This window comes from Urocitellus parryii, chromosome 14 (genome assembly GCF_045843805.1).
Source record: "Urocitellus parryii isolate mUroPar1 chromosome 14, mUroPar1.hap1, whole genome shotgun sequence".
In the NCBI taxonomy this organism is placed as follows: domain Eukaryota; kingdom Metazoa; phylum Chordata; class Mammalia; order Rodentia; family Sciuridae; genus Urocitellus; species Urocitellus parryii.
The window spans coordinates 52,428,066-52,454,162 of NC_135544.1; the positions used below are offsets into that span (position 1 = coordinate 52,428,066).

Below are 26,097 nucleotides of genomic sequence, written 5' to 3' on the forward strand. Positions count from 1 at the left end.
CCGCCCTCACAGCCCTTCATTCCCCAGAAAGGAAAGCCAGATGGACAGACACACCCCAAACCTTTCTATGTACCTCCTCCCTCCACGCAGACAGCCTCTTTATAGAACGTTCTACCCTCCTGTTGTGTGGGAGGGCCAGGAACAGTGTGTGTGCGCGCAACGTGCCTGCAGCCTGCAGTTTACAGGCATGTGTGTGTGCGCGTGCGCTCCTATGCCCAAGTGTGAAATCTCACCCTCACAGGAGGGAAGGAGAGCCAGCAAAGCCAGGTGTCCTGGCCACACGCCGGCCTCGGACACCCAGCGAGCCTGCACATCTGGAAGGAGACCCCCCACCCCCACGTCCCAGACAGCATCTGGCACAGGGAATTGGCTGTAACACTTTCAGTTTATTGGCTGGGGGGCCGGTGTGGCCGACCAGCCAGCGGGCCTGAGAAGCCCTGCCTTGTTTCTCCACTCTCCTGGCCACCGCCCCACTGTGGCTCCTAGGGGACATGCACAGACACTCATGCCCCAGGAACCGAGGAAGTGGGGGTCAAAATAAAACCAAATCAAGGCTGAAGAGGGGTGGGAAAGGTACACTGGCTATACACAATACAGCACGTGGAGATGGCAGGAAGGTGGCAGTGTTCTGCTGACAGGCCCTCTTGCCACCAGGTGGGGGCCCCAGAGAGAAATGGTTACTTCAAGTGTCTCGGTGGAAGCGCTGGCTCCCTGGCCCTGGCCCCTCACTCTGGCGGGGCACGTGGTGGGGAAGCGGCTTACAAAGCAGTCCAAGTCCCCCACCTCCGGAGGGCAGCCTCTCCTGGCCTGTGGGCTCTGCAGGTCCTGGGGCCTGAGGGTGAGGCATGAGGTGTCACTTTTGCCCACCACCCCCACTGTCCAGTCCAGGTGACCAAGGGAAGCAGGACTGCCGTCCCCGCCCCGGGCAAGGGCGGTGGTCACTTCCTGCTGTGGAGTGTGTCCTGGAACTTGGTGCTGGTGTACCGCAGGTGGAAGCCTTTCTTGGTGATGGTGTCATCGGAGTGGAATTTCACCAGGACAGAATCTCCGGCTGAATACACCTCCTCCGGAGGCTGGTGGAGAAAGGGACAGGCGTGGAGCACGAGGGGGAGGAGGGGGACCCGGCTGCTCTCTTCCCTCCAGGAGACCCCAAACTCCCCCAGCCCCTGAAACAGTATCATGCTAGTGGCAGTCTAATGGGACACTTGGAGAGGGCAGACTGTCTTCGGTTCAGAGGCTGCTTCCATTTTAAACTCGGTTCTGTCACTAACTCGTGGGTAGTGCAGGCCTGAAGCCACCTCTCTTCTCTGGGCCTCAAGTCCCTGGACGGCACAGAGGAGCGAAAGCTCTAGCTCTCCGAGCATAGATGGGCCTAGGGGTGGCCAGGCGAGAGGAGGAGTGTGGAGACATGCAGTGGTGGGACGTAGCATGGGGCCACCTTCTTGCAGTCCCTGTGGACTCAGAGAAGGTGGGGCAGCACTTTTCTGCTGCGAGGACATGGAGGAAGCAGTGGGGACAGACGCAGTCTCTCCCTGACCTGGACTCTGTCACACCTGGTCTGGCAGTGGTCTGTGCCAGGTGATACCCTTCCTGGGTGGCTCCATGGCTACAGCAATGCTCTGGCCCTCGAGCTGGAGAAATCATTCCTGAGTGTCTTGGGATATTTCCAGGACTGTGCCACAGAGCCCTGCAAGGGTTCCTTCCCAGGACCCCCTCCCCTGAGCCCCACCCTGGGAGAGGTCTCTGGAAGACGCTCCCTGGAGACACCCCATTTGATGTGTGACTCAGAAGAGGAAGGGGCAAAGCAGAGAGGGGCCCGAGCTAGTTAGCCAGCAGATGCCAGTGTAGCTGGGTGGGCGGGCTGGGGGTGGACACGGCTTCCCGCGGCTGTTCCACCTTGGCTGGTCCTGCTGACCACACAAGAATAGAGCTCTGCTCCGAAGGGGGTACGCGGCCAATGCTGGACCCAGCAGCTGCCGCCGCTCCTGGAGGTTTAGCCCTCCCTGGGGCACCCAGGCTGCCCTTGAGGATGGCCACGAGAGGGGGAGGGGCCAGGCAGCTTGTCTGAGTGCATGTGAGTGCGTGGGAAGGTACACGCATGTGTTGGTGTGAGACAGAGACAGGGAAGGGGTGGCAGCTTTCTCTGGAGAGAAGAAGATTTAAAAAGACACACACACACATAAAAAAAATAAAATAGGGAGCATGAGCGAGAGAGCCATAAGCTCATTCTGGGAGGAAAACATCCACCCCTGGGCCAGCACATGGCCTTGGTTAGAAGCCTGTCAAGCTGACTTTGCCTGCTGCCTCCTGTAAGTGTGTGTCAGGGAGCGAGAAGCAGTGCCCAGGGCCTGCTTGGATGGCAGCAACAATGGCTTGGAGACAAGCTGGCCTCTCACTAAGGGGAGAAACTGGCTGGGGAAGAAGAGACTAGAATGTTTCTGTAATTCATCCAGGACTGGTGAGAGCGACACAGCTCAGGCCCCCATCCTAGCTCTGGACCCACCATCTGCCCCCTACTCAGGCCCTGGGAATCTGCCTTGGGACAGAGACAAGGGGCTAAGGAACACAGGAGAAACTATCCCCTCCTCAGATGAAGTGACCCTATGGGACTAGCCAAATTAGCCCAGAGCAAGACCTGGCCTAGAGGCTGCCAAGACCTCTGTGTTGTCCAGAGAGGACCTTGGTTTCCTGGGTGGGGATGGTCCAGGTAGGGTGGCCTCTCTGAGCACCCCCAACCATCTACAGATGGTCAGGCATGTGTGCCACTCAGCCTAGCACCCCAGGCCTCCAGGGACACTTTCTCTATTAGTGTTGGGACTCAGGATTGGGGTAAGAGGGGTGGAGGGTCATGGAGGGCACTCACCCCGGAGCCACAGTAGCGCCCCAGTCTGGGGGCTGTGCTGTCATAGCCATCAAAGAGCTCCATGTAGTCATAGCCACAATCGGTCTCTTCCTCCACTTCGAAGGTCCGGAACACGAGCTCCACACCATAGCCCTCCTCGGCCACGATGACCCATTCACAGTCCACCCCGCTGGGGTAGTTGTTGTCACCAAACTGGGCATGGGAGTAAAGGTCCTTGGTCTTCACGTCTGCCCGAACTTGGCCCCCACACTCTGCAGGGGACGACAAAATTGGCCACCGCCCCCTGAGTACCACCCTGAGCTGGACACGGCATCACACCAGGCTGGGGAGGGAGGCCACGTGGTCAGTGTGGGTGGTACCTGGCTTAGGACTTGGCTGAGCAAGTGTCCTGCTATACTGCCTCAGGCTAGGGGCTACGAGGAGCTGGGGTGCTCTGAGGTGAGTCTCCTGGTGGAAGGTGGCCTAGGCCAGGGGAAGGCACACTTGGTCTCTAGAGGACACTGTTAATTTGCCCCAGCCGAGAGCTGCCAAGGAAGAATGTGGCTCAGTGTCACCAGAGCTTCCATTTTCAGGAGAGAAGCTATATAGCTGGTTTTATGTGGAAACTCCTGATTCTTCAGTGCTGGCTCAAAATTTTAAAAAACAATGTGTGGGCCAAATACTGAAGTCTGCGGGCCAGATGGAGTTCTGGCCTCTGGTTTGTGACCCTCGCCTGGGAAGGGCAAACAGGAACACACAGGGCAGGGTCACTGGCAGCCTCCTTCTGCCCAATGCCCTCAGGCCTCTCTCCTGTGCCCTGGTGCTGATGACCCCAGGAGGGGGGTGGGGAGGAGGCCAGGTGGGGTCAGGGTGGAGTTAGAGGGGAGGAAGGGAGGCCGTGGACCCATCAGTTCTGGGGACTCCCTGTTAGGGGGCTCCCGGAGAACTGTAGCTGACGCCCTTGGTCTGTGCCCATGGGCTCCCAGGATGGGCTCCAGCCTCTCTGCAGCCCCAGGGTGCCCACTTTGCTGCCGACCTCACACACTCACACCTGTGCACGCCCTGAGCCGTGCTGAGGCCTCTGCCCCTGCCCCTGTCCCTGCCCAACTACCCCCAGTTGGACCCGAGTGCCCTCGCTGTGCCCTTATTGTGTCGTGTCTCATGCTGTAGATCCGCACCTGACTTCTCTGGCTCCTGGGGGTCAGGCACAGGGGTGAAGGGCTCATGTCTGACTCACTGCCACAAGCCCCCCATCCCCGTCTTTTGGAACAGGGACAGCTCAGTCCATGGGGGTCAAATAGGCAGGAGAATGCAGAGTGGACCCCTGAAGGGCCAAGGTCATTTTTGCCACTTGAGCTTGGCATGCTGCCACACACATCACATGCTCATAAATATCCATACAGTGAGTGAATGGGTGCATCTAGGGGTGGGGGTATGGGTGGGAGGATGCACTGTCTATGTGTCACCAGTGGAGACTCTTGGGGATCCCCCCATCCCTGTACTGTTGTTACTGCTGTTTCCTGACCTCCCTCCTTAGTGCTCCCTCTGCCCCTCTGGCCTGTCCTGGGAACACACTGTCTTGCCTCTTGGGCTCTGTCTGTCTGGCCTGGCTTGGAGACCTAGGTCGGCAATGCCTACAGCGCAGGGGACAGTGGGAGGGCAGTGCTGCCTGTGACAGGCCTCACCTGTGGAGTGGGACGCCTGGAAGCCTTTCCTCTGGACTGAGTTGTCCGAGTAGAAGCGCAGGAACATCCGGCTGCCCGTGGCCAGGACGGGCTCAGGCTTCTTGCTGCCACAAAAACGGCCAAGGACAGGGGCTTTGGCATCACGTCCATCAAACACCTCCAGGTGGTCATAGGCGCACTCAGGCTGAGACTCGATGTCCATCTCCAAGAAGGTCTGCGAGGCACGAGGCAGGAGTGCTTATTAAGGAGGTGGCCAGGGGCAGCTGGGGTAGAAATGGGTGGCTTCACTCTGAGCCTCTGGACCCCAGCTCATGCACACCCACGGGAATGGCCACGGCTGGGGGATGCTGCTGAGGGAGGACTCGGGAATGGGGTCATGCGGGAACACCTCCAGTGTGCACTGGGAAGGGGGGCCTATGTCCCTGCAGGGATGACAGGGCATGGGTTCAGTCAGGCCACCCTGTCTGCAGCCAGCACTTCTGACACAATAGTGCTTTTGAGGTGACAGAAGCAAGCAGAGCCACCTGGCATGGAGGGAGGGTCACTCATGCATGGGGGGGCAAGGTCCTTACCAGCTTGACCCGGTGCCCCGGGGTGCTGGAGATGGCCCAGGTGCACTCCTTCTTGCTGGGATATTTTTCCGGCCAGTTGGGACTGGTGATGGTGCCACTGGTGGATGTCACCTTGTGGTCACAGCCAGCTGTGGATATATGAGTGGTGGAGGGGCTCTGAGGGGCCCCATGTGCTGATGTCTCCTAGGAGGAAAGCGCTTCCTTCCTTCTGTCTCTTGTCCCCTGCTTACAAAATGAACTAAGTATGCCTGTGGTTTCTTTCTCACTCCGGGACCCGTGCCCAGGGCAAGTCTAAGTGCTTGGCTCCTGCGAAGGCCTTAGGTGAGCATCGAAGGAAGCTGCTCTCTGGGGCCAACCCGACCCCTCTGTGGCCATGTGGCCACACCACCTCTGCCAGGGAACCCTGACACCTAATATCACACACTCTCCCAGCTCTGGGAGTTCAGTGCATCCTGAAACTGCCCTCCACTGGCCACAGGAGACTCTGGCACCTGACTCCGTTTTCCTCTGCTCCCGACTCCTGCCACCTTCCTAGGTGATGTCCACCAGCAGGTGGCTGGCCCACCAACACAGTCTGTGTCCCTGGACCTTCTCAGTCCCGTGGGTTCTCGTCTCCCTTCCTCAGATCCTCACCCTGGGCTTTGCCTCCAGCACCTCACTGTCTCTGTGGCTGCTCCTGTTTCCCAGCGTATTCGGCCCTGGCCTTGCCAACGGTGGTTACTCTACTTTGGAGACACCTCCCTGGTCTTTCCCTTTCTGTTTTCTTCCAGTAGAGATGTCCCTCAGTACCACAGGGAATTTATTCCAGGGCTCCACAGATGCTCAAGTCCTTATATAAAATGGCCTAGTATTTGCACAGAACCTATGCACATCCTTCTGTGCGCTTTAGATCATTTCTGGATCACTTATGTAACACCTCACAGTGTAAACACTGTGTAAAAGTCCTTAACGTTGCATTGCTTCCAAAACCACGGCAAAGGTCTGAATGCGTTCAGGACAGGCAGGATCATCACAGGCCCCTGTGTTCTCAGCCGGCATGTTTGGCCCCCACGAACCTGGAGGGCTTGCTGACTTCCCTCTCCAGCTAGACATGTAGTTTGGCTAATCACCAAACAGCTCATCCACACTGGCATCCCAGAGTGCTGCCCTTCCAACTTAGAAAACCCCATCTGTGGTCTCTGACCTCACAGGGCCCCCAGACCACTGGATCCTCTTTGGATTTGTCCTTTCCCAGCTCCATCTCTCCGGTCTTCAGCAATTGTCCAAAACCTTCATCCCTTTCCTTGAGCCCTTGTCTCAACTATCCTCCACCTGAGCTGCAGACCGCCCTCCTCCTGCCTCCCGAGGACACCAGGGCCCTCCCACATGAACCTGCTTGCCTCCCTCCTTCCCTGTGGCCTCAGTGAAGTTGTCCTTTCTCCCCATCAGCATGGATCATCTTTCTGGGAGTTAGAGCTTATTGTTGGCCACACCAGGGAACCCTCCCACCACAAAGGATCCACTGTCAGGCTAACTCCCAGTTCTATAGCCCATGGACCTCGCAGAACTCTCCTCTGTGCCCCCAGCAATGACCCCTCCTCACTCCTCTTCTTCTCAGCTAAACTTCTGGAAAACTGGCTACCACCTTCTCACTACTTATGTCTCCTTGGTCCACAGCAATCTGACTTCTGCCTCTGCAGAGTGCGGCCTCCCAAATGCATATTGAAAAGCGATGATCACTATTCATGGTCACGCTCTCTGGCAGGTCCCTCTGAGGGTAAGTGGGCAGCCACTGGGCTGTAGGATCGGGAGGAAAAAGGGACCGTCTGGGCCTTGAGTCAGAGGCTCCTCAAATGCATCCTACAGGGGCCCCAGGGCAGGGCCCTTGCAAGTCCCTGGTGCAAACAGCTTGAGCTCCTGCCTCTCCACTGTTGAGCTGAGGGCTGTCCTCATCACCCACTTGTAGCTTCCATGGCCACTGTGCCCACGCCATTTCCACACCAGTTTCCCCGCTGTTGCCTTGCACACTGATGTCTCTCCCCAGCTAGTCTATAATCTGCATTAGAAACAGGGACTCCTTTCTCCAATCTCCTACAGAACTCTGCAGTGCTGGGTGCTCCACGGGCCAGGGGATATAGACTGATCCGTCATTATCCTGCACCCCAGTGAGGGGCCCTGGTGCTTCTCAAATGAATCGGATAAGCAGATGAACAGGCCATCTTTCCAGGAGGGGAACACCTTTTCCTGGCTGACTGGTTGATGCTTTTCTTTATCAAACCTCTTTTCCATGGAGACTACAGAGCCAGAATACAGTTCAGACAAGAGCAGATAAGGCCCCTTGAGCTAAAAGACGTGAGCACTCCAAGGACTATGAGCGCAACACTCAGAAAGTCCTTGACTCTTGTTCACTGAGGTGCATTGATTCTGTTTATTCAGCTTAGCAGCTTTTATTTCCACCTGGGTTCCACTTTTTTTTGGGGGGGGGGGTACCAGAGATTGAACCCAGGGGCATTTAACCATTGGCCCACATCTCCAGCCCTTTTATTTTTATTTTGAGACAGGGTCTCACTAAGTTGCTTAGTGCCTCACTAAGTTGCTGAGGCTGGCTTTGAACTTGTAATCCACCTGCCTTAGCCTCCTGAACCGCTGGGATTACAGGCATGCACCACTGCACCAAGCTGGGGTGTCCACTTAATCATGGTGAAGAGTCATTTGCCAATACTGTGCAATGTCTAGAAGTCTTAGTATCCTGCAGAGTGGGGCCATTCTTCTTCTTCTTTTTTTTTTTTTTTTTAGTTGTAGATGGGTAAATACCTTTACTTTGTTTTATTTATTTATTTTATGTTGTGCAGAGGATCAAACCCATTGCCTCACACGTGCTGGGGGCCATTCTTTATCATTTCATGGATGAGGAACTGAAGCTCAGAGAGGTTTAAGTGACTCACCCCAAGTCACATGGTCAGTGTCACAGACAGGTCTATGTTGTGTTATTGGAATTGTACATGCTCAGCAGACAGGGAACATGCAATTAATGACTTGGAGTAGACCATGCTATATTGTGTCCTAACAGGTATTGAATGATATGGGTGATGGCATGACAGTTGATTTTTTTTTTTTTTTTTTTTGGTACTGGGGATGGAACCCAGGGATGCTTTACCACTAAATAACATCCCCAGTCCAATTCTTCTTAATTTTGAGATAGGTCTCACTAAGTTGCTGAGGGTCTCAATAAATTGCTGAGGCCAGCCTCAAACTTGTGATCCTTCTGCCTCAGTCTCCCAAGTCACTGGGATTACAGGTGTGTACCACTGTGACCACCTGAGCACTATTGTTAAATACATAAGAAGTATCCCTTATTCAAAATGCTTGGGACCAGAAATGTTTCTGATATTAGAATATTTGCATATAGGTGAGGAGATATCTTGGGGATGGGTCTAAACAAGAAATTCATTCATGTTTCATCCACACCTTAGGTAATTTTATGCAATATTTTCAATGCACCTGTGTTTTGACTGTGATCCATCTCATGAAGTCAGGTGTGGAATTTTCCACCTGTGGCATCCTGGGGGTGCTCAGAGTTTCCAGTTGCGAGCACTTTGAATTTTCAGATTAGGGATACTCGACATGCACATGCAGAGCTTCACAGTGAAATGGCAGCCCTGTTCTGGGTGCCTCGGGGATCAGAAATGTAACATGGAAACATTCACAACTATGCTTGCTCAGAGTACCTCAGGGCTCCCCTGTGCCCTCTGAGGTGGGGATGATTATGACCTTAATTTTGCACTGGAGCAGAGGAGGCACAGAGAGGGTAGGTAGTGGCTCAAGGGCACACGGCTGGCTAAGTGGCAGAGTGGGGCTGGGCAACCTGGCTCCAGGATCTGTGCTTTTACCCCCTCTCCTCCTGGGCCTGTGTGCTGGTAGGGGGTCACTACAAAGAGAAAGACTTGCCTGTAGGCTTCAGGAAGAGCCTGAGAACAGAGCCTCAGGCAGCTGTGAGCGCCTCTCCTGACTCAGACAGGGAGAGCCCACCAGTGCTCCCACCATGGGAAGGGGAGGTGGGAGGTGAAGTGAGGTGACCTCAGAGGGCACTTGCTCTGTGAGTCTCAACCAAGGTGGGTGGAGGCGACACTGCGGGTTCCCACCTCTAGTGTAAAGATCTACCTGTGCGACACCCCAGGTATTCTGGGGTACCCGGCGAGCTCTGGTCACCCCAGCTGACAGCGTGGTGTCCCCCCGCCCTTACCTTCCTTGCAGTCGTGCTTGTTGTCATGGAGAACGAAGCCACTGCGACACTGGCACTCGTAGCTGCCGAATGTGTTGACACAGTCTTGCTGGCAGCCGCCATTGTCCTTGGAGCACTCGTCCTTGTCTAGGGGGCAAACAAGGGCAGCCTGGTCTGTGTGAGGCTGAGGTCTGGTGGCCCCAGGGGATGCGGGAGGCCTGGCGGGGCTGCCTCTCACTGGGAGAGCACGAGAGCCAGTGACAGGCAGCGGGGCTGGGGGGTGGGAGGCCAAGGCGATGACGGGTCCTGGGCACTGCATCAAGCGGAGACAGCTGAGCGGGCCCAGCTGAGGGGAGAGAAGGTGCAAGTGGGGTGGGGGGAGGGCCGGGGGAGGGTCTGGAGCTGACCAGCATCGGGACTTCTACCATTACCTGCTTACTGGACAGACGGACAAGTGGAAAAACAGACACACGGACAAGCAGACTGCAAGAGAAAGGAGCAGGACGCAGGGGTCCCTCTTTTACTTCACAACAGGAAATGTCACAGACACCATCAAAATGGGAGGGGGGCAGGGAGGGTCCCCTGTCGGCTGAGGGGGACAGGGGAGGAGAGTAGAGCACCAGTTCTGTCCGGCCAGAGGAGGTGGCCAGAGTGGCAGAGCAGAGGCAGGGGGTGGGTGGGCTCCGAAGCCCCCAGCCCACTCCGTCTGTCCGAGGTGAGCTTCCTGAGTAACGAAGGGTCTGGGAGGCCGGGGGGCCTCACTGGGGGGTCCGGTTTCTTTTCTGCACTCGGTATTTGAGCTGGTGGGGGCGTCCCCGAGGGGGCTGCAGAGGTGGCCTCTTTTCTGAAACGACAGAGAGAAGGAGAAAAGGGACCAAGGGGTGGGGGTGGAGGGCAGGGACCAGAGAGGGAAAGCAATGAAAACCAGACCCGGGCCTTGAGGCAGGTAGGCAGGGCCAGGCGGGGCGGGAGGGCAGCGGACACACATGCGGGCGGCCATGTCATCGCAGCCAGGTCACTGAGGGCTGGGTCAGCAGGTGGGAGGAGGCACAGCACAGGGGAGGGAGCCTGTGGCAAGGAGAAGGCCTGGAGGGACAGCAAGAGCTGGGGTGTGCACCCCGCACCCTGGGGATGGGACTGGGAGAAACAGGAGCCGTTGGTGGGGATGGTGTGTGCAGGGGGCTGGGAGAGCTGCGCTCATACTCTCATTCTCACGGCTGCATCTGCCAAGTGTCAGACACAGACACTCACACACAAGCCCACAGACACGCTGCCACGCAGCCCTGTGCACGGATGTGCTGCGGTCCAGACCCGGCAACACAGACGTGCATGCGGTCCATACCACCAACACAGACACACACCTCCAACACGGCGCACGGATGCAGACACACTCAGGAAGTCAGACACGCCCGCACACGTGGCTACTGGGGACCTAGACAAGGATGCAAGGACATAGGTACGTGCTCACTAGCTGCCCACTCACATATGGTGCTGCTCATGTGCTGGGGCCCCTTGCACACACGCACACGCATGCACACATGGGGCGATGACAGAGATACACATAGTGTCGGGTGGGTGAATGCCACAGCCACATATTCTCAGGCCTCCCTGTGGTCATTTGGGGGATGATGTGCCAGTGTAGAGGTGGGCATCCTGGCGAGGTGTGTGGGCACAAAGGAGGCCCAGAATTCCAGAGATGTGGTGGAAAGACTCCGGCTGGCATTCAACCAGCCAGGTGGAATTTGTGACGCGACCCTGCTCTGGTCTCCCGGGAGAGGAACCTGAGGGCCTGAGCACAGGGCCCTGCTTCTCACCCAAATGCAGGTGGGTCAGACCCGTTGGGGCCTGCAGGAATACAGGGCTGTCAGATGGGATCCAAGTCCCTTCCCAATGGCTCCTTCTCTGCACATTACGGGGAACCTGCCCGAGGTCCTGAGGATACTGCCTTTGCACCAGTTGTGGGAAAGGTGGGGTGACAGGCACCCCCTTCCCTGTCCTGGGGTTCAGGACACTGGGAGCTGGGGCTCAGCTCTACACTGGGTGAAGACGTCTTGCTGTCTTCCCGTGCCTTGCTTGTGTTTGCACCTCAAATACCTGATCTGGTGTCCGGCACCCAGAATGGTAAGAAAAATACTTGCCAGATGATTGAGTGAGTGGGTGAGGGGTGGCTGAGTCAGGGAAAGTCAGTCCCAGGGAGGGGACTCAACATCCAGGGCAGGGACTCTGGCACAGGCTAAGGGGAATGGGCAGCCCCATCTTGGCACCTGAGGAACAAATTGCAGGAGGGACAGGAGCAAAGGGAAGTAGGTGCGGGCCGACAAGGAGATGGCACTCACCCTACAGTGCCCAAAGGCCCTGGAGATGCTGGGGCCAGACCGAAGGTCTTCAAGCTCTTGCTTCTCCTTCTTGGTTTAGGGTCTCCTCGATGGGTGTCCCAAAAGTCCAAAGAGCCCCCTCCTGGGGGGGCCGAGTCAGAAGCCCCAGGCCCTGAGGGCTAAACCTTGATGCCCATTGGTGAGGGTCCTCTCCAAGTTCCTTGTGCCATGGGGCAATGCATGTGTGTGTGTGCATGTGTGTCTGCGCGCTCTCGTGTACGTATGCCAACATGCTTGCCTGTGTCTTATGCATGGCTAAGAGTGGGTGGGCACAGTGTCATGCAGTGTGGGGGGCAGGGCAATAACTCCAGGGATGTGAGCATTGGCCCCGCCCCCTCCAAGACCGGAGCAACACCAGGGCAGGAAGAGACAAGTAAGCAGGTAATGGTTCCCGGGCCGAGCAGCCCCTGAGCAGGTGTTCTGTCCCCCCGGCCCTCTGGTAAACACCTTCTAGGACTTCTAGGTGGGCCCAGGGAAGGAAGGGGTTGGCCTTGCAGGGAGAGGGTCTCAGCAAGCTGTGGGGCAGGGGCTGTGGGCGGAAGCCCAAATGAGCACTAAAGCAGAGTGGGGTGGCTGGCAGTGCCAAGCAGGGGACCAATGTACAGGGCAGGTGCATGGCATCCAGGTAGGGCAGGCAGGGTGCAGAGTAGCCACACAGGGGGCTGGAGGATGCAGGACCCTCGGCAGAGGCATGGGGAAAGGGAAATGGCATGGATGCAGCCGGGAGCTTCCTGCCCACCCTAGGCCCGGCCCACCAGGAGAGTTGGGGTGAGGGTTCCCTGGCCACTCCTCCCCAAGCCACCTGCTCCAGCAGGCTTCCTGCTCTCCTCATGCTGCGTTCCAGAGAGTTCCTGCCCTTGACTGCCTGAGCTCCAGCCCTTTTGCCTTTGGAGGACACCAGCTGCCTCGCAGTCTAGCCCTGGGCCAAAGGCTAGGGGAGTCATAAGGTAGAAAAGAGGCCTCTGGGACCCTGGAGGTCGAGCTGGAGAGGCTGGGTGGGGACTGATGACCATTTGGACCACCCAGACAGGGGCCCAGGGATTTGAGCCAAGCCTTATGTGGGGCAGCTCAGTCAAGAGATACTGAGGGATCTGAGCCTCCCACCCGCAAGGGCAGAGGGGAATGGGAAGGCTTTGGGAGTAATGGAGGAAGGCCCCAGCGCTAACTTATGCTGGGGCTGATTAGAAAGTCCAGTGAATGCTGGATGATCTGCCCTACACAGCCCACCTTCTCTTCTCCTCTTCCCCCTGTTCTCAGCCACACTGAGCCCTGTCCCCAGGACCTGCCTTCTCAGGCCTTGGCATGCAGGCCCTGGGTACCTGGAACGTCCTCACACTTCATTTCTCTGCAGATATTCTGCGCTTGCTGGGCCCGGCGCCATTATGACCACGAGGGCTCAGGAGTAGTGGGATTCAGACACTGAAGGGACTGGCCTGGTGGTGGTTGGTGAGTGGGGACGCAGCGGGTAGGCCGGGCACCAGGGAGGGCTGGGGAATACAGGGGTGCAGAGGCAGAAGGAAGGGGAGCCCTGTCCTCTGAGGGGAGGCAGGGCTGGGAGCCGGGGAGTCCTGGGGTACCTGAGAAGAAGTGAGCCTTGAAGCCCTTTTTGGACACTGTGTTGTCAGACTTGAACTCCACGCGCATGTTATTGTACTGGGAGGTGATGACCTCGGGCTTCTCAGAGCCACAGAACTTGCCGTGTAGCTTGGAGTCAGCCGTGAGCCCACTGCGCACCTCCACGAAGTCGTATTTGCACACCTGTGGGGAGCCCAGCTCCAGCTGCTTCCTCGGGACACCTCTCCTGGCCACAACCGCCCCAGGGAAGCTGCCGTCCTACAGATTCTCTAGACTTTCGCGTTATCTGCTCCCCACATGGGGTCCTCCTGGGTGCCCTATAATGCCCAGTGGGCTCCGAGCTCTTCCTTACTCGCAAGACTCCAAGACAATGTCCTACACTCTCACCTGCCCCAACTGGGGGCAGTCTCCTCCACATTCCCACAGACTTTCCGCCTGGACCTCTTTCAGAGGGCACTGCTATCTCTGAGCTGAGTTCCCACACCCCATGCCTTCCTGTCCCCCTTGGCCCCAGAGGGCACTCACGTCATTGCCCTCAGTCTCGAAGAAGTCGAACTGCAGGGAGATTCGGTACTGGGTAGGGGCTACCAGCTGCCAGATGCAGTTTTTGTTGGGAGGGTACTCCTTGGGCCAGCCTGGGCTGGTGATGGAGCCGTTTTGCTTGGTGAGGAACCCACCGCAGGCAGCTGGGGGGACACAGGAAGTGGCATCATGGCCAGGAGACCCCACTCGAGGTAGGGGCCTGACACCTGGCCTGGGTTGCAGTTAGGAGGAAAGGAGGTCTGTGGGATCCACAGCCCAAGGGCTTGGGACAGACAGGAAGGAGGAAAGGTGAGGGTGGGTGTCTCCAGAGGTGAGCCTGGAGGCAGGAGGAGAGGACCGCGGGTCTGTGCTGGGGCCATTTCTACCCCCTCTGCTGGAGAATAGACCAGGGGTCTGGGAGGAGGGCAGGGAGGGGCTCTGGAAAAGCAGTGCCGTGAGCAGACCTGGGAAGCACATGGCGCAGGATGGGGGGTGCCACTCAGGGTGCACTGAGACCAGCCTGAGCTGGAGCCCTCAGCTTGGAGCGCTGTCACTAGCAGCTTGAGGACATGCACCCCGAGGCTGAGACTCAGTGCCTGTCACAGACCAGTGGTTTCCAAATTGTGAATCAGGACACTCTGATTCACCCCTCTGGTGTGTGGTGACATGGACTGCCAGGTCATGATCAGCACCAACAAAACAGTAAGAAGAAAAAACCCCGAAGCCGGTGCATATCCTATGTGGCAACAATGCCACTGTGTTTCTTACCCCTAAGTTGGGAACAGAGTACTAGGAATGCTTCCAGCTTTTCCAGGAAGGGGAATGTCCTGGGGCACAGGATGGGAACAGGGCTGGGAGGCAAGTGGGCACTCACCCTCACAGCGGCGCTTGTCTGGGGCCAGCTCGTACCCAGGGTCACAGCTGCACTTGTAGCTGCCCAGGGTGTTCAGGCACCGCTGCTCACAGCCCCCGCGGTTGGGCCGAGAGCACTCGTCCACCTCTGCAGGGAAAGGAAAGAGGGTGTCAGACCCCCAGGTCCTGGCCCCTTCTTCCTGCCCTCTGCTTGGGGACAAGGCCAGGGTCCCTCAGGCTTCCCATGGCCACCTGTCATGGGAAGGAATGACAAGGGTATGTCTCCCAAGTCTGCTCAGCTGAGCCCTGCCCAGTGCATACCTATTCAGAACCAGGGGAGCCCAGGGCACCTGCCCTGTACTTTGGTCCCCTGCTTGGCACTGCCAGCCACCCTGCTCTGCTTTAGTGCTCAGTTGGGCTTCTGCCCCACAGACTGGGCTGGCTGGGCAGCCACCACCACTCCCTAGTGCCTCTTGTGTGCTGTTGTTCTTTGCCAAAGGACTTCTTTTATTTTTCCTTCAGTCCTTTCCAAGAAACTCGTGTCCATTTTACAGGTGAAGAACTGAGTCTCGGGGAGAATCCCCTGCCCAAGATCACACTGAAAAAACCCTCACTGCCTTACTTTCTCCCCAGGTCTCTCCAACCTCGTCTTCTCCTTGGGCTTTTCTCCCTCCTTTGCCCATAGCTCCCAACAGTGGGCACGGTGTGGCACGCCTGTAACCCGGGGCCTGGGCAGGCTGAGGCAGGAGGATTGCAAGTTTGAGGCCAGCCTCAGCAACCGAGCCAGGTCCTAAGCAACTTAGTGAGAACCTGTCTCAAAATAAAAAATAAAAAGGGCTAGGAATGTGGCTTGGTGGCTCAGATTTGCTCCTGGGTTACAAATCTCTAGTACACTTCCCACTGCAAAAAAATTTCAAAAAAAATAAAAAAATTAAAGTAAAATAAAATAAAAAGGACCAGGGATGTCACTCAGTGGTAGAGTGCTCCTGGGTTCAATCCACAATGCCAAAAAAAAAAAGAGGGTGCCCAGCATCTTCCTGGCATTTGCATTGCTGGTGGTCTTCATGTCAAATGGTGAGTGAAGAAGGAATGAGGAGGTGGCTTGGCCACAGGAGGGGCATGGAGCAGAGGAGGAGGAGTCACCTTTGAAAAAGTTAACTGCAAAGCCAGCCTTGTTGATGGATCCATCAGAGACGAACTTGAGCCACAGGCGGCTGGATGTGCTCTTGATGTCGTCGGGCTTCTCGTAGCCACAGTAGCGCCCGATGAGGGTGCTGCTCTCGCTGTGCCCGTCGCGCACCTCCAGGTAGTCATAGGCACAGCTGTCGTGGCGCTCAATCTAGGGGTCAGGGGCTCCATCAGCGACAGGGGTCTTGGCTGCCAGGGCCCCAGCCCCTGGGAGCCTGCAGACAGGTGGGCTGTCCCAGGCGCCAACACAGGATTCACGGGTCAGACCACACGGTCTCTGGCCTACCTCAAAGGACTGGAATGTGAGGCCCACATGGAAGCCCTCGGACACCTGGATCCGCCAGATGCAAACTTTGCTGGGCCGGTAGTCGTCTGGGTAATTGGGCGACTGGATATGGCCATTGTCCTTTTTCACATCACCCCCACAGATGGCTTTGGGGATACAGGGTGAGGGGGACAGGTGGTGAGTCACACACTCTGCCCTGCCTGGGAGCCCCTTCCTACCCCTCCAGCCCTTCCCACACCCCCAGCTTCCCGACCCCGGTGATACCCCTGGTGTTACCTGACCCCACAGCCTGCCCCAACAACCCCACCCTCTGCTTTCTCCCAGGGAGATCCATAACTGTACCCTCAGGTGCCAGGAAGAAATGGTTCTAGGGTGCCCAGGGAACCCATAGCTCCCCCCACCCCTAGTACCTTCATAGACGGCAAAGAAGCCCTTTCCAACCCAGTTGCTGCTGCTGCGAAACTCCACCCAGAGGCGGCTATCCGTGGAGACGATGGGCTCCGGGAGTTTGCCCCCACAGAACCGGCCTGCGGACAGCATGGACAGGACTCCTGAGCCCCAGCACCCGTCTCCAAGAAGCCCCACCCCTCTGGGAGGCTTGGGGCTCTGTCCTTATCAGCAACCATCCTACCGCACAGGGACCACAGAGCTGCTGGATGACTCATGGCTTGTCCAAGGTGAAGCTTAGCTTTGAACACCCAGAAATACCTCAGATAGGATGTGAGTCTGCTTCTAGGGGTCTGGTCCTCCTAATACCTGACCACATGGGAACTATGGTCCTTTTAAAAAAGCATATTAACTCTCACCACTTACGTTGCCTTGCCTGGTCTCCATGAAAAGAAGTAACAATCAAGAAAGGGACATCGCTTTCTCTGCACATTATGACATGCTTTTACAGGCACTGGATCAAAGGCAGGGGGTGCCCCAGCACCCCAAACAAATCCTAGAATCTAGGGACTGAGTCAGAAACACTTCTGCTGATATAAAACCCAAATGTCAACATCAGGGATGAGGTTGGCTAATTGTGTGTTCCTAATAAGACTGGGTGTTTCCCAACTTTCGGCAAGGGACAGAGGGTGCTGACCTAGGAATGTCAGTTATGAGAAAGAAATTGCAATCTTGGAGACCTAACATAGCTACGGAGGAAGTGTTGTAATGACAGCTGCTTTGTGTGACTAATGAGAACTATTCAAACACCAACCCTGGGGGAAAACAGAGAGAGCTAACAAGGCTGCGGTAGAGCTGGGGTCGTGGCTCAGTGGTACAGCACTTGCCTCGCAAGTGTGAGGCACTGAGTTCAATCCTCAGCACCGTACATAAATCAATAAAATTAAAAATAGAGGTATTAGCTGGGCTTGGTGGTGCATGCCTGTAATCTCAAAAAAAAAAAAAAGACTGCATGGAGCTGCTTCTGGCACAGGTGCTAAGGCAGCCCTACTCAGGATAACATCCAGACAGGAGAAGGAATGTCACACAGCTCCTTAGACTTGATGCAGATGTCCTCTAGGAACAAGGGACTTGCTTTGCCCTAATTCTATGACCATTAAAGCAACTTCAGTGATCCTGTGGTTTTGACCTACTTAGTCCCCACTGACTTCCTTGCCCTGCACTAGCTCCCAGGGACAACGTGTCCTGTGCAAACAAGGTCGGGCCACTGTGCCAGGTGTGATGCCCTCTGAAGTGAGTTAAAAGCCTTCCCAGTGGGTTTATAATGAGTTGCTACTGAGCAGCGCTGTATCATGGGGCCTTGCAGACACAGAAAGAAGGGCCTCTGAAATTGCCCCAAAAAGGGAGAGAGACTGGAGCTTTGGGGATGCACAGAACAGCCTATCTGGCTCTCTCTGTCAACTCGGATGTCCCCCATCAATACAGTGACAGCTGCCCTCTGAGGGAGACCCTGAAGCCTGCACTGAGGAGAGAGATCTGGACCAGGGGCGGGCCTTGCCCCAAGTCACAATGCTCGGCAGCTAATCTGGACTATCTATGCCAGGACTCCTGGGTCCTGCACCAGGGTGTCACCCCTGCGAATCAAGGGGCCTGGAGGAGGATGAAGACAGCAGGGTGTGAGCAGTTCTGGGGGGAACCGCTGGCCGAGGAGGCTGCCGTGCACTGTGCTTTACCTCGGAGGGGCGCCTTCCTCCAGAAGCCGTCGCGGACCTCCACGTAGTCATACCAGCACAGGCGGCTTCGGTACAGGTCCATGGAGGTGAAGTTCAGGATGATCTAGGAGAAGCAGGGAGGAAGCGTTACACCGCTCCCCATCGGCTCTGGCCTCCCAGGCCTGCTGCACGACCACTGCCCGCCTCAAACCACAGGGGTCACTAAGGAAGAGTTAACCGCCTGCCATTGATGGTCAGTATTCTTCCCAGACAGCCCGTGTCGGTCTCCACTGAAAACGCATGCCCTCTGTCCCCATTCCCAAATGCTTGTATGAGACTAGGAGTTCTCTTGCACTGTCCCCTCAGGTCGGGGTCTAGACAGCTAACTCGGCTCTCCTTAAGGTCAGGATCAACTGCATCATCTTTAAGACGGAATGGGCCGGGAGCAGCGGCGCGTGCCTGTAATCCCAGTGGCTCCTGAGGCTGAGGTTGGAGGATCGAGAGTCCAAAGCCAGCCTCAGCAACTCAGCAAACACTAAGCAACTCAGGGAGACCCTGTCTCTAAATAAAATACAAAAAAGAGCTGGGAGGTGGCTCAGTGGTCAAGAGCCCCTGTGTTCGGTCAGGACAGGCCCAGGGTGGTGTGAGGGCAGAAGGGTGTCTGAGATGGGAATGAAGGGGCCAGAGGGCAGAGGCAGGAGAGATGGCTGAGTCACCAGTCAGCACATATTTACCGGGCACTAATTCTGGGTGTGTTAACGGCTGCAGGGAATACAAGATCTGAGTTTAGGATAGAAAGGGACCAGATATACCTAAGAGGATCCAGCTCCCTGAGATTTGGGCCTCAGCCCTGCATTCCTTGCATTCCTTGCGTAAACCACCTAGCCTCCCTGGGCCTCATCCAGTTGGTGTGCAAAACAGGGATAAGAGCCTGACGTTGCTGTGGCACTCCCTGGGACAGGCACTGTCCTAAGTTTCCCCGCTGCAGCCTCTTAGCTCATGGATGCTCAGTGAGCACTGGAGAGCAGTTAGCCCTTGTCCCAGGAGGGAAACCACTTCCTTGGTAGCATCCAGAGTGAGCCCCGAGCCTGCTGTGCAGTCAGAGTTCTCACGAGCAGGGACTCGGGGCGTTCCTTAGGACCTACAAGGCCTGTGCAGTGGACACTTGAGGGCCGGAGGGGCCCTTCTATTCTGTGTTAGTGAGCTTCCCTGATAAAGGGGACAGGAGGCCTCCCCTCCGCCTTATTAGAAAGTTAAGATGCAGACAGTCAGACGGGGCGATGCAGGCTTGTAATCCCAGCGGCTCAGGAGGCTGAGGCAGGAGGATTATGAGTTCAAAGCCAGCCTCAAAGCAATTCAAGGAGACCCTGTCTCTAAATAAAGTAATAAAAAGGCCTGGGGATGTGGCTCAGTGGTTAAGTACTCCTGGGTTCAATCCCTGGTATCCACCTCTCCCCAAAAAAGATGCCTACAGGGGAAGCCAGGATGACAATGACTTCCAGGCAGGTGCTGGCACTTGCTGTATCAGGGTCAACACTGCGCCCTGTCAAGGAAGAGCTTCTGGCCCCTGGGCACTTTCCCATGGCCTTGTCACATGCTGGGTGGTTTTAACACCCACCTTAACGATCCTTCCACCTCCATCTCTCAGTTCCCTGAAGTCCTCTCCACCCTCTCTTTATCCCTCCTGGGCCATATCCCAGAGGCCTTGCCCCAGGGCCCAGCACCATCATTAAGCGCTGATCCCACCCAGCCCTCCTCTCCATCCACTCCCCCAACTCTCCTATCTGCCACCTAGGGACCCTGCACCCACTGGCCGGGCACTTTCCCTGTTCGCAACTCCACCAGTCCCTTCTCTCCTCGCCGACCTTAGTTCTTAGTCTCTCCTTTTTCTTTTCTTTCTTAAGTTACTACTTTTTCCTGAATCAGTTTACATCCATCCACATTTGGCAGGCCTGTTATGAATTGTGGTTCCCTGAGCTAGACCTGGGTGAGGTCATATTTTAGAAAGGGAACTAAACATCACTCTTGATGATCATGAGCCTCACGGGTCGTCCTCAGTGTTGTCCTGAGTCCCAGCATTTTCAAACGCTGAATCTGCAAGACCTTTCTAGCCCTTCTAGGGAGCCAGACAGCACCTCACGAGGCAACCTGTGATCTCTTTAGAAAATGACCAAACGTGACCACAGAGGAGGCAGCAGAGGGCTGGCACTGCAGTCCTCCAACCCAAGCCTGGTCCAGCCTGTTGGTACCTCCTTACATTCAGCCTCACTCTTGTTCCTCCTCCTCCTCACCGTACTCACTGAAGACCCCAGCCTGGTTCCCTCGGCCTGCTGCCTCCTCAGTCTGGTACCCTGAAGGCCTCATGTAGCTGGAGAGACACGCAGCCAGGCCAGCTGGGATTCCAGCCCACCAGCTGCGGCCAGGCACACTCCCACACCCTGCCTCTCTTCTCCCTTTTTTTGGTACTGGGGACTGAACCCAGGGATGCTCTACCACTGAGCCACATCCCCAGCCCTTTCTATTTTGAGAAGGGTCTGGCCAAGTGGCCCACACTGGCCTGGAATTTGTGACCTTCCTGCCTCAGCCTCTAAGCAGTGAGAATGATAGGTGCCCGGCTTCTCCTCTTCATTCTGGGGAGGAATCACCAGCCTCAGTATCATCTTTTTTTCTGAAATAAAGTCCTTATTCAGTACCTTGCCTTCAACAGCATCAATCAGAGCAGAGCTTTTATGATGTAAACCTGACCGCATCTCCCCCATTTGAAATCCTTTAATGCACATACCCCGGAGTTAAATCCAAAGGACCATTTATCTCCCTCCCACCTCCCTCCACTCTTCTCCTTGCATTCTTAGTTGACTCCACCCACCCTCAAATACACCACAGCTACCCCAGGACCTTTGCATTGGCTTCCTGGAAGTGCTTCCCAGCTGCCTGTTACATGCTTTTTCACTTCCTGCAGGTTTCTACCCCAACCCATCAGAGGAGAAGCCTTCCCTGACCACCCACATCAGTCGGTGTTCCCCACCCTCCCCTTCCTCCCCCTGCTGATTCCCTCCTGCACAGTGACTTACTTATCTGCTTTTGTCTGAGTCTCCTTTGTGTTTACTAAAGCAGAAGGCCAGGACTTCATCTGTTTAACTATGGACTTCAATAAATATTCCTCAGATGGAATTTTGCTTTGAAGAACCTACTCTACATAAGGACGTGCCTAAACGTAAAAAGATGGAAGTATAAAGGTATTTACTGAAGTATTCTTAGTAATGATGGAAACTTGAAAAAGAAACCAAGCATCCATCCGTAGAGGCCTGCAGGCAGGTGACTGAAAAATTAACTGAAGGGAAATGAAGACGGTGGATGTCAGGGTTTCATGAGAATGAATGGGCTAGTCCCCGAGAGCAGACACGGAACCAGGACGTGAGTGACAGTCAATCGCCAGACAAGGTGCAGAAGACAGTGTGTGTGTGTGTGTGTGTGTGTGTGTGTGTGTGTGTGTGGTGGGGTATGGGTGTGGGTACACAGACACACACACACACCTAGGAGGGTCTGTGAGGACACACCAGTGCTCCCCATGCTTAGTCACCCCCGAGGAGTGAGATTCAGAGGAGGATCAAGGGGAGAATATTTACTGTTTTACGTGTGTATTTCTAGACGGCTCAAGATTTCACAGCATGCATGTGTTATTTCTGTATCTAACGAATGATAAAAATATCTAAAAGAGATGCTGGATGGAAAAAGGACTGCGGAGGGCTGAGTGAGGGCACCCCGGCTCCCAAACGGACACCCTTTGCCACGCCTGCCGTGGCCCCTCAGGACCTGCCGCCAGGTGCCTGGGAACTGAACGTGTGCACATTTCCCGGCAGGTCTGGCTCCCGAGAGCTGTCAATACGTGTGAACTTTGCTACTCGAGCTGAGTTTGCTGAAGGTATTTTGCTATCTGAAGTGGTTCCGAGGAGAACCCTAGAGGCAGAGCGAGACACGTGGATGCTGGGGAAGAAGACGGAGGTCCCTCATTGAACACCTAGGAATCCAGAAAAGACGGCAGCAGCTGGCCCGGAGGGTTCCTCACTGTGTGCCCGGCACAGCTGTGAGCGTCTGTTTTTCCTTCCTTCTCAAAAGCAGGCCTGGCCCTGTCCAGGGAGGATGAGATCTGAAGAAACCACGCCTGGCCACAGAGCCCAGAGGGCCCACCCAAGGCCTCCCAAGGCACAGAGGAGCCCCAGGTCCCCCTCTCAGGAGGAGAGACCTGCACGGGTGGTCAGCAGCATCCTCCGGGGAGGCCCGGCGACAGCTATATTGAGACCAGAGGTGTCTAATTAAGAGTTGTACCGACTTCTGTCATGCGGAAACAGCTGTGCCCTGGTGGCAGGGGAACGTCCCTTTGCCAAAGAAAACCTGGCCAGCTCCACCACTTCCTGCCTGGTGACTGTGGGCCTGTGGCTCGGCGTCCTAGAGCCTCAGCATGTTTGTGTAAAGGATGGAGGTGGTCACGCTGGCTCCCTGGGGAGCTGGGGGACCAAGTGATACGGGTACGGGGGCTCCCAGGGCACCCATGACTGCGAAGGTCTCCTCACCCCTGCTGGGTGCCCGGGAAGGACGGACAGAAGGCCTCGCTGCTCAGCAGAGGCCCTGTGCTGGTAGCCATGTCAACCCTCGGCCACTGGCGGGCTTCAACGTGGCCTCGCCTTGCAACCTCAGGCAGGCCCCGAACTCCCGGCACTCTGCTTCCTTCTTTTGAGAGGGTATGATTACAGGACCCGCCTCGCAGGACTTAGGGGAATTAGATTCATATGAAAGTTTCCAGCAGGGTCTGGCACAATTATGTAGCCAATCAGCGTGAACTCCACTATTAGAGTTGAGTTGGCTTAAGATCGATTGTTATTTCAACTGGGTCCGTTGAGAACCCTGGACATAGAGACAGGCAAGTAGAACCTAGGGCAGCTGCCTAGGGCTTCCTCGTTCAACACACAGGAATACAGAAAAGACACTCACATCCGCTGAATTCTCACCATGGGCCACTTACTACTCTAAGCGCTTGAGGTAGACTAATTTGTTGAATCCTCATTTGAACCCTGTGAAGGGGATACCTGCAGGAGGCTCACTGTAGAGGTGGGGAAACAGAGGCACAGGGAGGTTGAGCAACTTCTCCAAGATCGCACAGCCAGGAAATCAAACCCAGACACTCTGGTTCTTAAACTTCTACCCTGCACCATTTCCCACGTGGCCTCCAGGGGTCTGCTGGTCAAGACTGCTCAGCAACTGTGCTGAGAACCAGTGTCCACTTTCCCTTAGTCCTCAGAGCCCCATGCCCTCCAGCACCCGAAAAGTAAAGGCTTTGCTGAAGAGGGAGGCGTCGCTGCTGCCTGGCTGGGCAATGGGAAAGGAGGAGGAATTTGATTGGACCCTGAAGAACAGGAGGGACTTCAGAAGGCAGGCGGAGGATGCTGCCAGCTCCAAAAGACATTTGCAGTTCTTATCTTCTTGGCTTCCCTGCACTGTTTGCCTGCTGACCATGAGATCCTTAAAACACTCTCCTCCTCTGCTTTGTTGCCTGGGAACCGCTGTGGGTCCTTGGCTCAGCTGCTAATGGTTTGTGCGCAGAGACTTGGGGGATCCTAAAAGAAGGCTCTTTCCCGTGTCTGGCATACTCGTGACGTGCAGAATTGTATAAGATCCACCTGTCATTCAAACTCTGGCAATAAGCTCAACACTGGGCAGCAAATGAAAAACAACCTCCCAGCAGCCAAAATAGATGTCAAAGTCCACCCACTAGAGCAGGTGGCTCTCCTGAAAGTTCACTGATGAAAGACCAGACTTTGGATTCAGGTAGTGCAGAACTAAGTGCCAGCGGCACCACTGCTACCTGAGTAAACCTGGGCAGGTTCCCCAAGTGCTATGAGCCCCAATTCCCTCATCTACCCAGGAGCCATGACAGCACCCAGCTCTTAAAATTGTGGGGAATAGCGAGGTGGTGTGTGTAAGACATCCAGGACTTTGCCTGGCACGTCATTGTCATAATAACAAAGACGGGACATAGACAGTTTAAAACAGTGCAATTTAAAAAAAAAATTGTTTTTTAGTTGTAGATGCACACAATATCTTTTATTTATTTATTTTCATATGGTACTGAGGATCGAACCCAGTGCCTCACACATGAGAGGCAAATGCTCTACCACTGAGCTACAGCTACAGCCCTAAAACAGTGCAGTTTTTAAGTGGGATGCAAAAGGAAAAGGATAACAGCAAAGGAAAAAAAAAAGTGGCCATTATTATTCTAGCCCACCAGGCTTCAATGTCAAGGTCCCCATGGTGCTAGCCTGGGTTCACAGCTAGACTGCTTTCTATTCGATGCATTTCTACCTCAAAGCATTGATCAACATGGAATTTTTATCCTGAGCTCACTTCCCCTGGTGTTCCACACAGGCTTTTGAGAACTGGTGAGGGTCTTCTGGGAATTACGGAAGGAATGGACCAGCAGCACAGACAGGCTCCTGGGGCAGGGCCAGGTGTCCACTAGAGAGCTGGGGCACATGCATCCAGGGACAACAGGGAAGGAAGCTGATCCTGGCCAAGCCGCCTCACCCTGCTGACTGAGCCAAACTCCTGAGCAGGATAGAAAGCAATCCCCTACCTGACTCCATGCTTCTTGGGGCCTGGACTGTCTCTGACATCTGAACGTCTTTGGTGTCTGGCCCAGTGCCAGACTACCAGGCACACGTTAGCTGAAGAGCACCAAAGGAATCACTGAAATACCACAGGGTTTAGAGCAACATACCATACGGGATCTCAGATTCATGTGTCATCATCTAGGTTCTGTGTGATCTTGGGCCAGCTTCTAATTCTTCCAAATCCATTTTCTCATACACAAAACAGGGACAACTAGGTCTATAACACTGTTGTATTAATTAAAAGTCAACACATGTAAACAATTTAACACATGCTGGCATGAAGAAGTATGCCTGGAATGCTAGCAATTCGGAAGGCTGAGGCAGGAGGATCACAAGTTTGAGGCCAACCTCAGCAAATTAGCAAGCCCCTAAGCAACTTAGCGAGACCCTGTCTTAAAAATAATAATAATAAAAAGAGCTGGGGATGTAGCTCAGTGGTAAAACACCCCTGGGTTTAATCTCCAGTAGGGGGGGGGGAAGAACTGAACATATGCTCAATAATTGTTTGTTGTTTGTGTTATTATTATGATTTGCAGGTGATATTTCCAAAGGCTGGAGAAGTGAAGACCCTTGGCAGGGGGAAGAAGGAAGCCAGGTTCGGTCAGTTGGAAATAGCAGAAAGGATTGCAATTTAAAGTGAGATTTGGAATGAGAAGAACATTCCCTTTTGAGGAAAGATGGTCAAATGCCAACGCAGAGAGAAGAGAAAATTACTCAGTTCTCAATAAAAGTCTGTCCCACGTGAGAAGGATCTTCAGATTGCAAAAACTAAACCTCAGCATCATTCACAGAGGAAGGAGAAACTGCTCAATAACGCAGCAGAACAAGAGTCAGTGACCACCTCTCTCACTGCATTTGTCCCTAGGCTCACAAATGACATCAGAAGACACTCAAATAACTTGCAGATGTGATCAGCGTGTGTAATCTTGAGAACTCAGAGCAGGAGCTTTCCCCATCTTCAAGTGGGGTGTGTGTGTTGGGAGTGTCGGGAGGGGGTTAGGAGTGGATTCCGGGAATTATAAACCACTGAGCTGAATGTCAGTCCCCAACGAAACAGATGCTCTGTGACCATTTAGAAAAGAAGAACTTGACGGCGGGGCCCAGCAAGCGCATTTCTCTCCCTTTTCAAAGGGGTTTTACCAACTGGCAGAGCAGGGGCTGTCAGCTGCTAAGATAGTCCAGCTTAGGTACTCGGCACTTCTTAACCACTTCCTGTGCCAGGGACAGAGAGATGA

General features: G+C 55.2%; 1 protein-coding gene across 3 annotated transcripts in view; it reads right to left on the bottom strand.

Annotated features, from left to right (window-relative positions):
- Window positions 1–380: 380 nt before the first annotated feature.
- The window catches only part of Bmp1 (bone morphogenetic protein 1), a 41,024-nt gene continuing 15,307 nt past the window's right edge, over window positions 381–26,097 (bottom strand). The window contains exons 9-20 of one of the 3 annotated variants that reach the window (XM_026397517.2): window positions 18,219–18,321; window positions 16,509–16,625; window positions 16,099–16,244; window positions 15,768–15,963; window positions 14,647–14,772; window positions 13,776–13,936; window positions 13,253–13,433; window positions 9,322–9,447; window positions 5,100–5,227; window positions 4,528–4,741; window positions 2,864–3,114; window positions 381–1,073 (exon numbers count right to left, since the gene is read on the bottom strand). In XM_026397517.2, coding sequence (XP_026253302.1) covers window positions 939–1,073; window positions 2,864–3,114; window positions 4,528–4,741; window positions 5,100–5,227; window positions 9,322–9,447; window positions 13,253–13,433; window positions 13,776–13,936; window positions 14,647–14,772; window positions 15,768–15,963; window positions 16,099–16,244; window positions 16,509–16,625; window positions 18,219–18,321 — 1,884 coding nt within the window. In that variant the 3' untranslated portion in view covers window positions 381–938. Of the gene's footprint in view, window positions 1,074–2,863; window positions 3,115–4,527; window positions 4,742–5,099; window positions 5,228–9,321; window positions 9,448–9,629; window positions 10,145–13,252; window positions 13,434–13,775; window positions 13,937–14,646; window positions 14,773–15,767; window positions 15,964–16,098; window positions 16,245–16,508; window positions 16,626–18,218; window positions 18,322–26,097 lie in introns of those variants that run through there. The other 2 variants (XM_026397518.2, XM_026397519.2) reach the window with 2 other exon arrangements.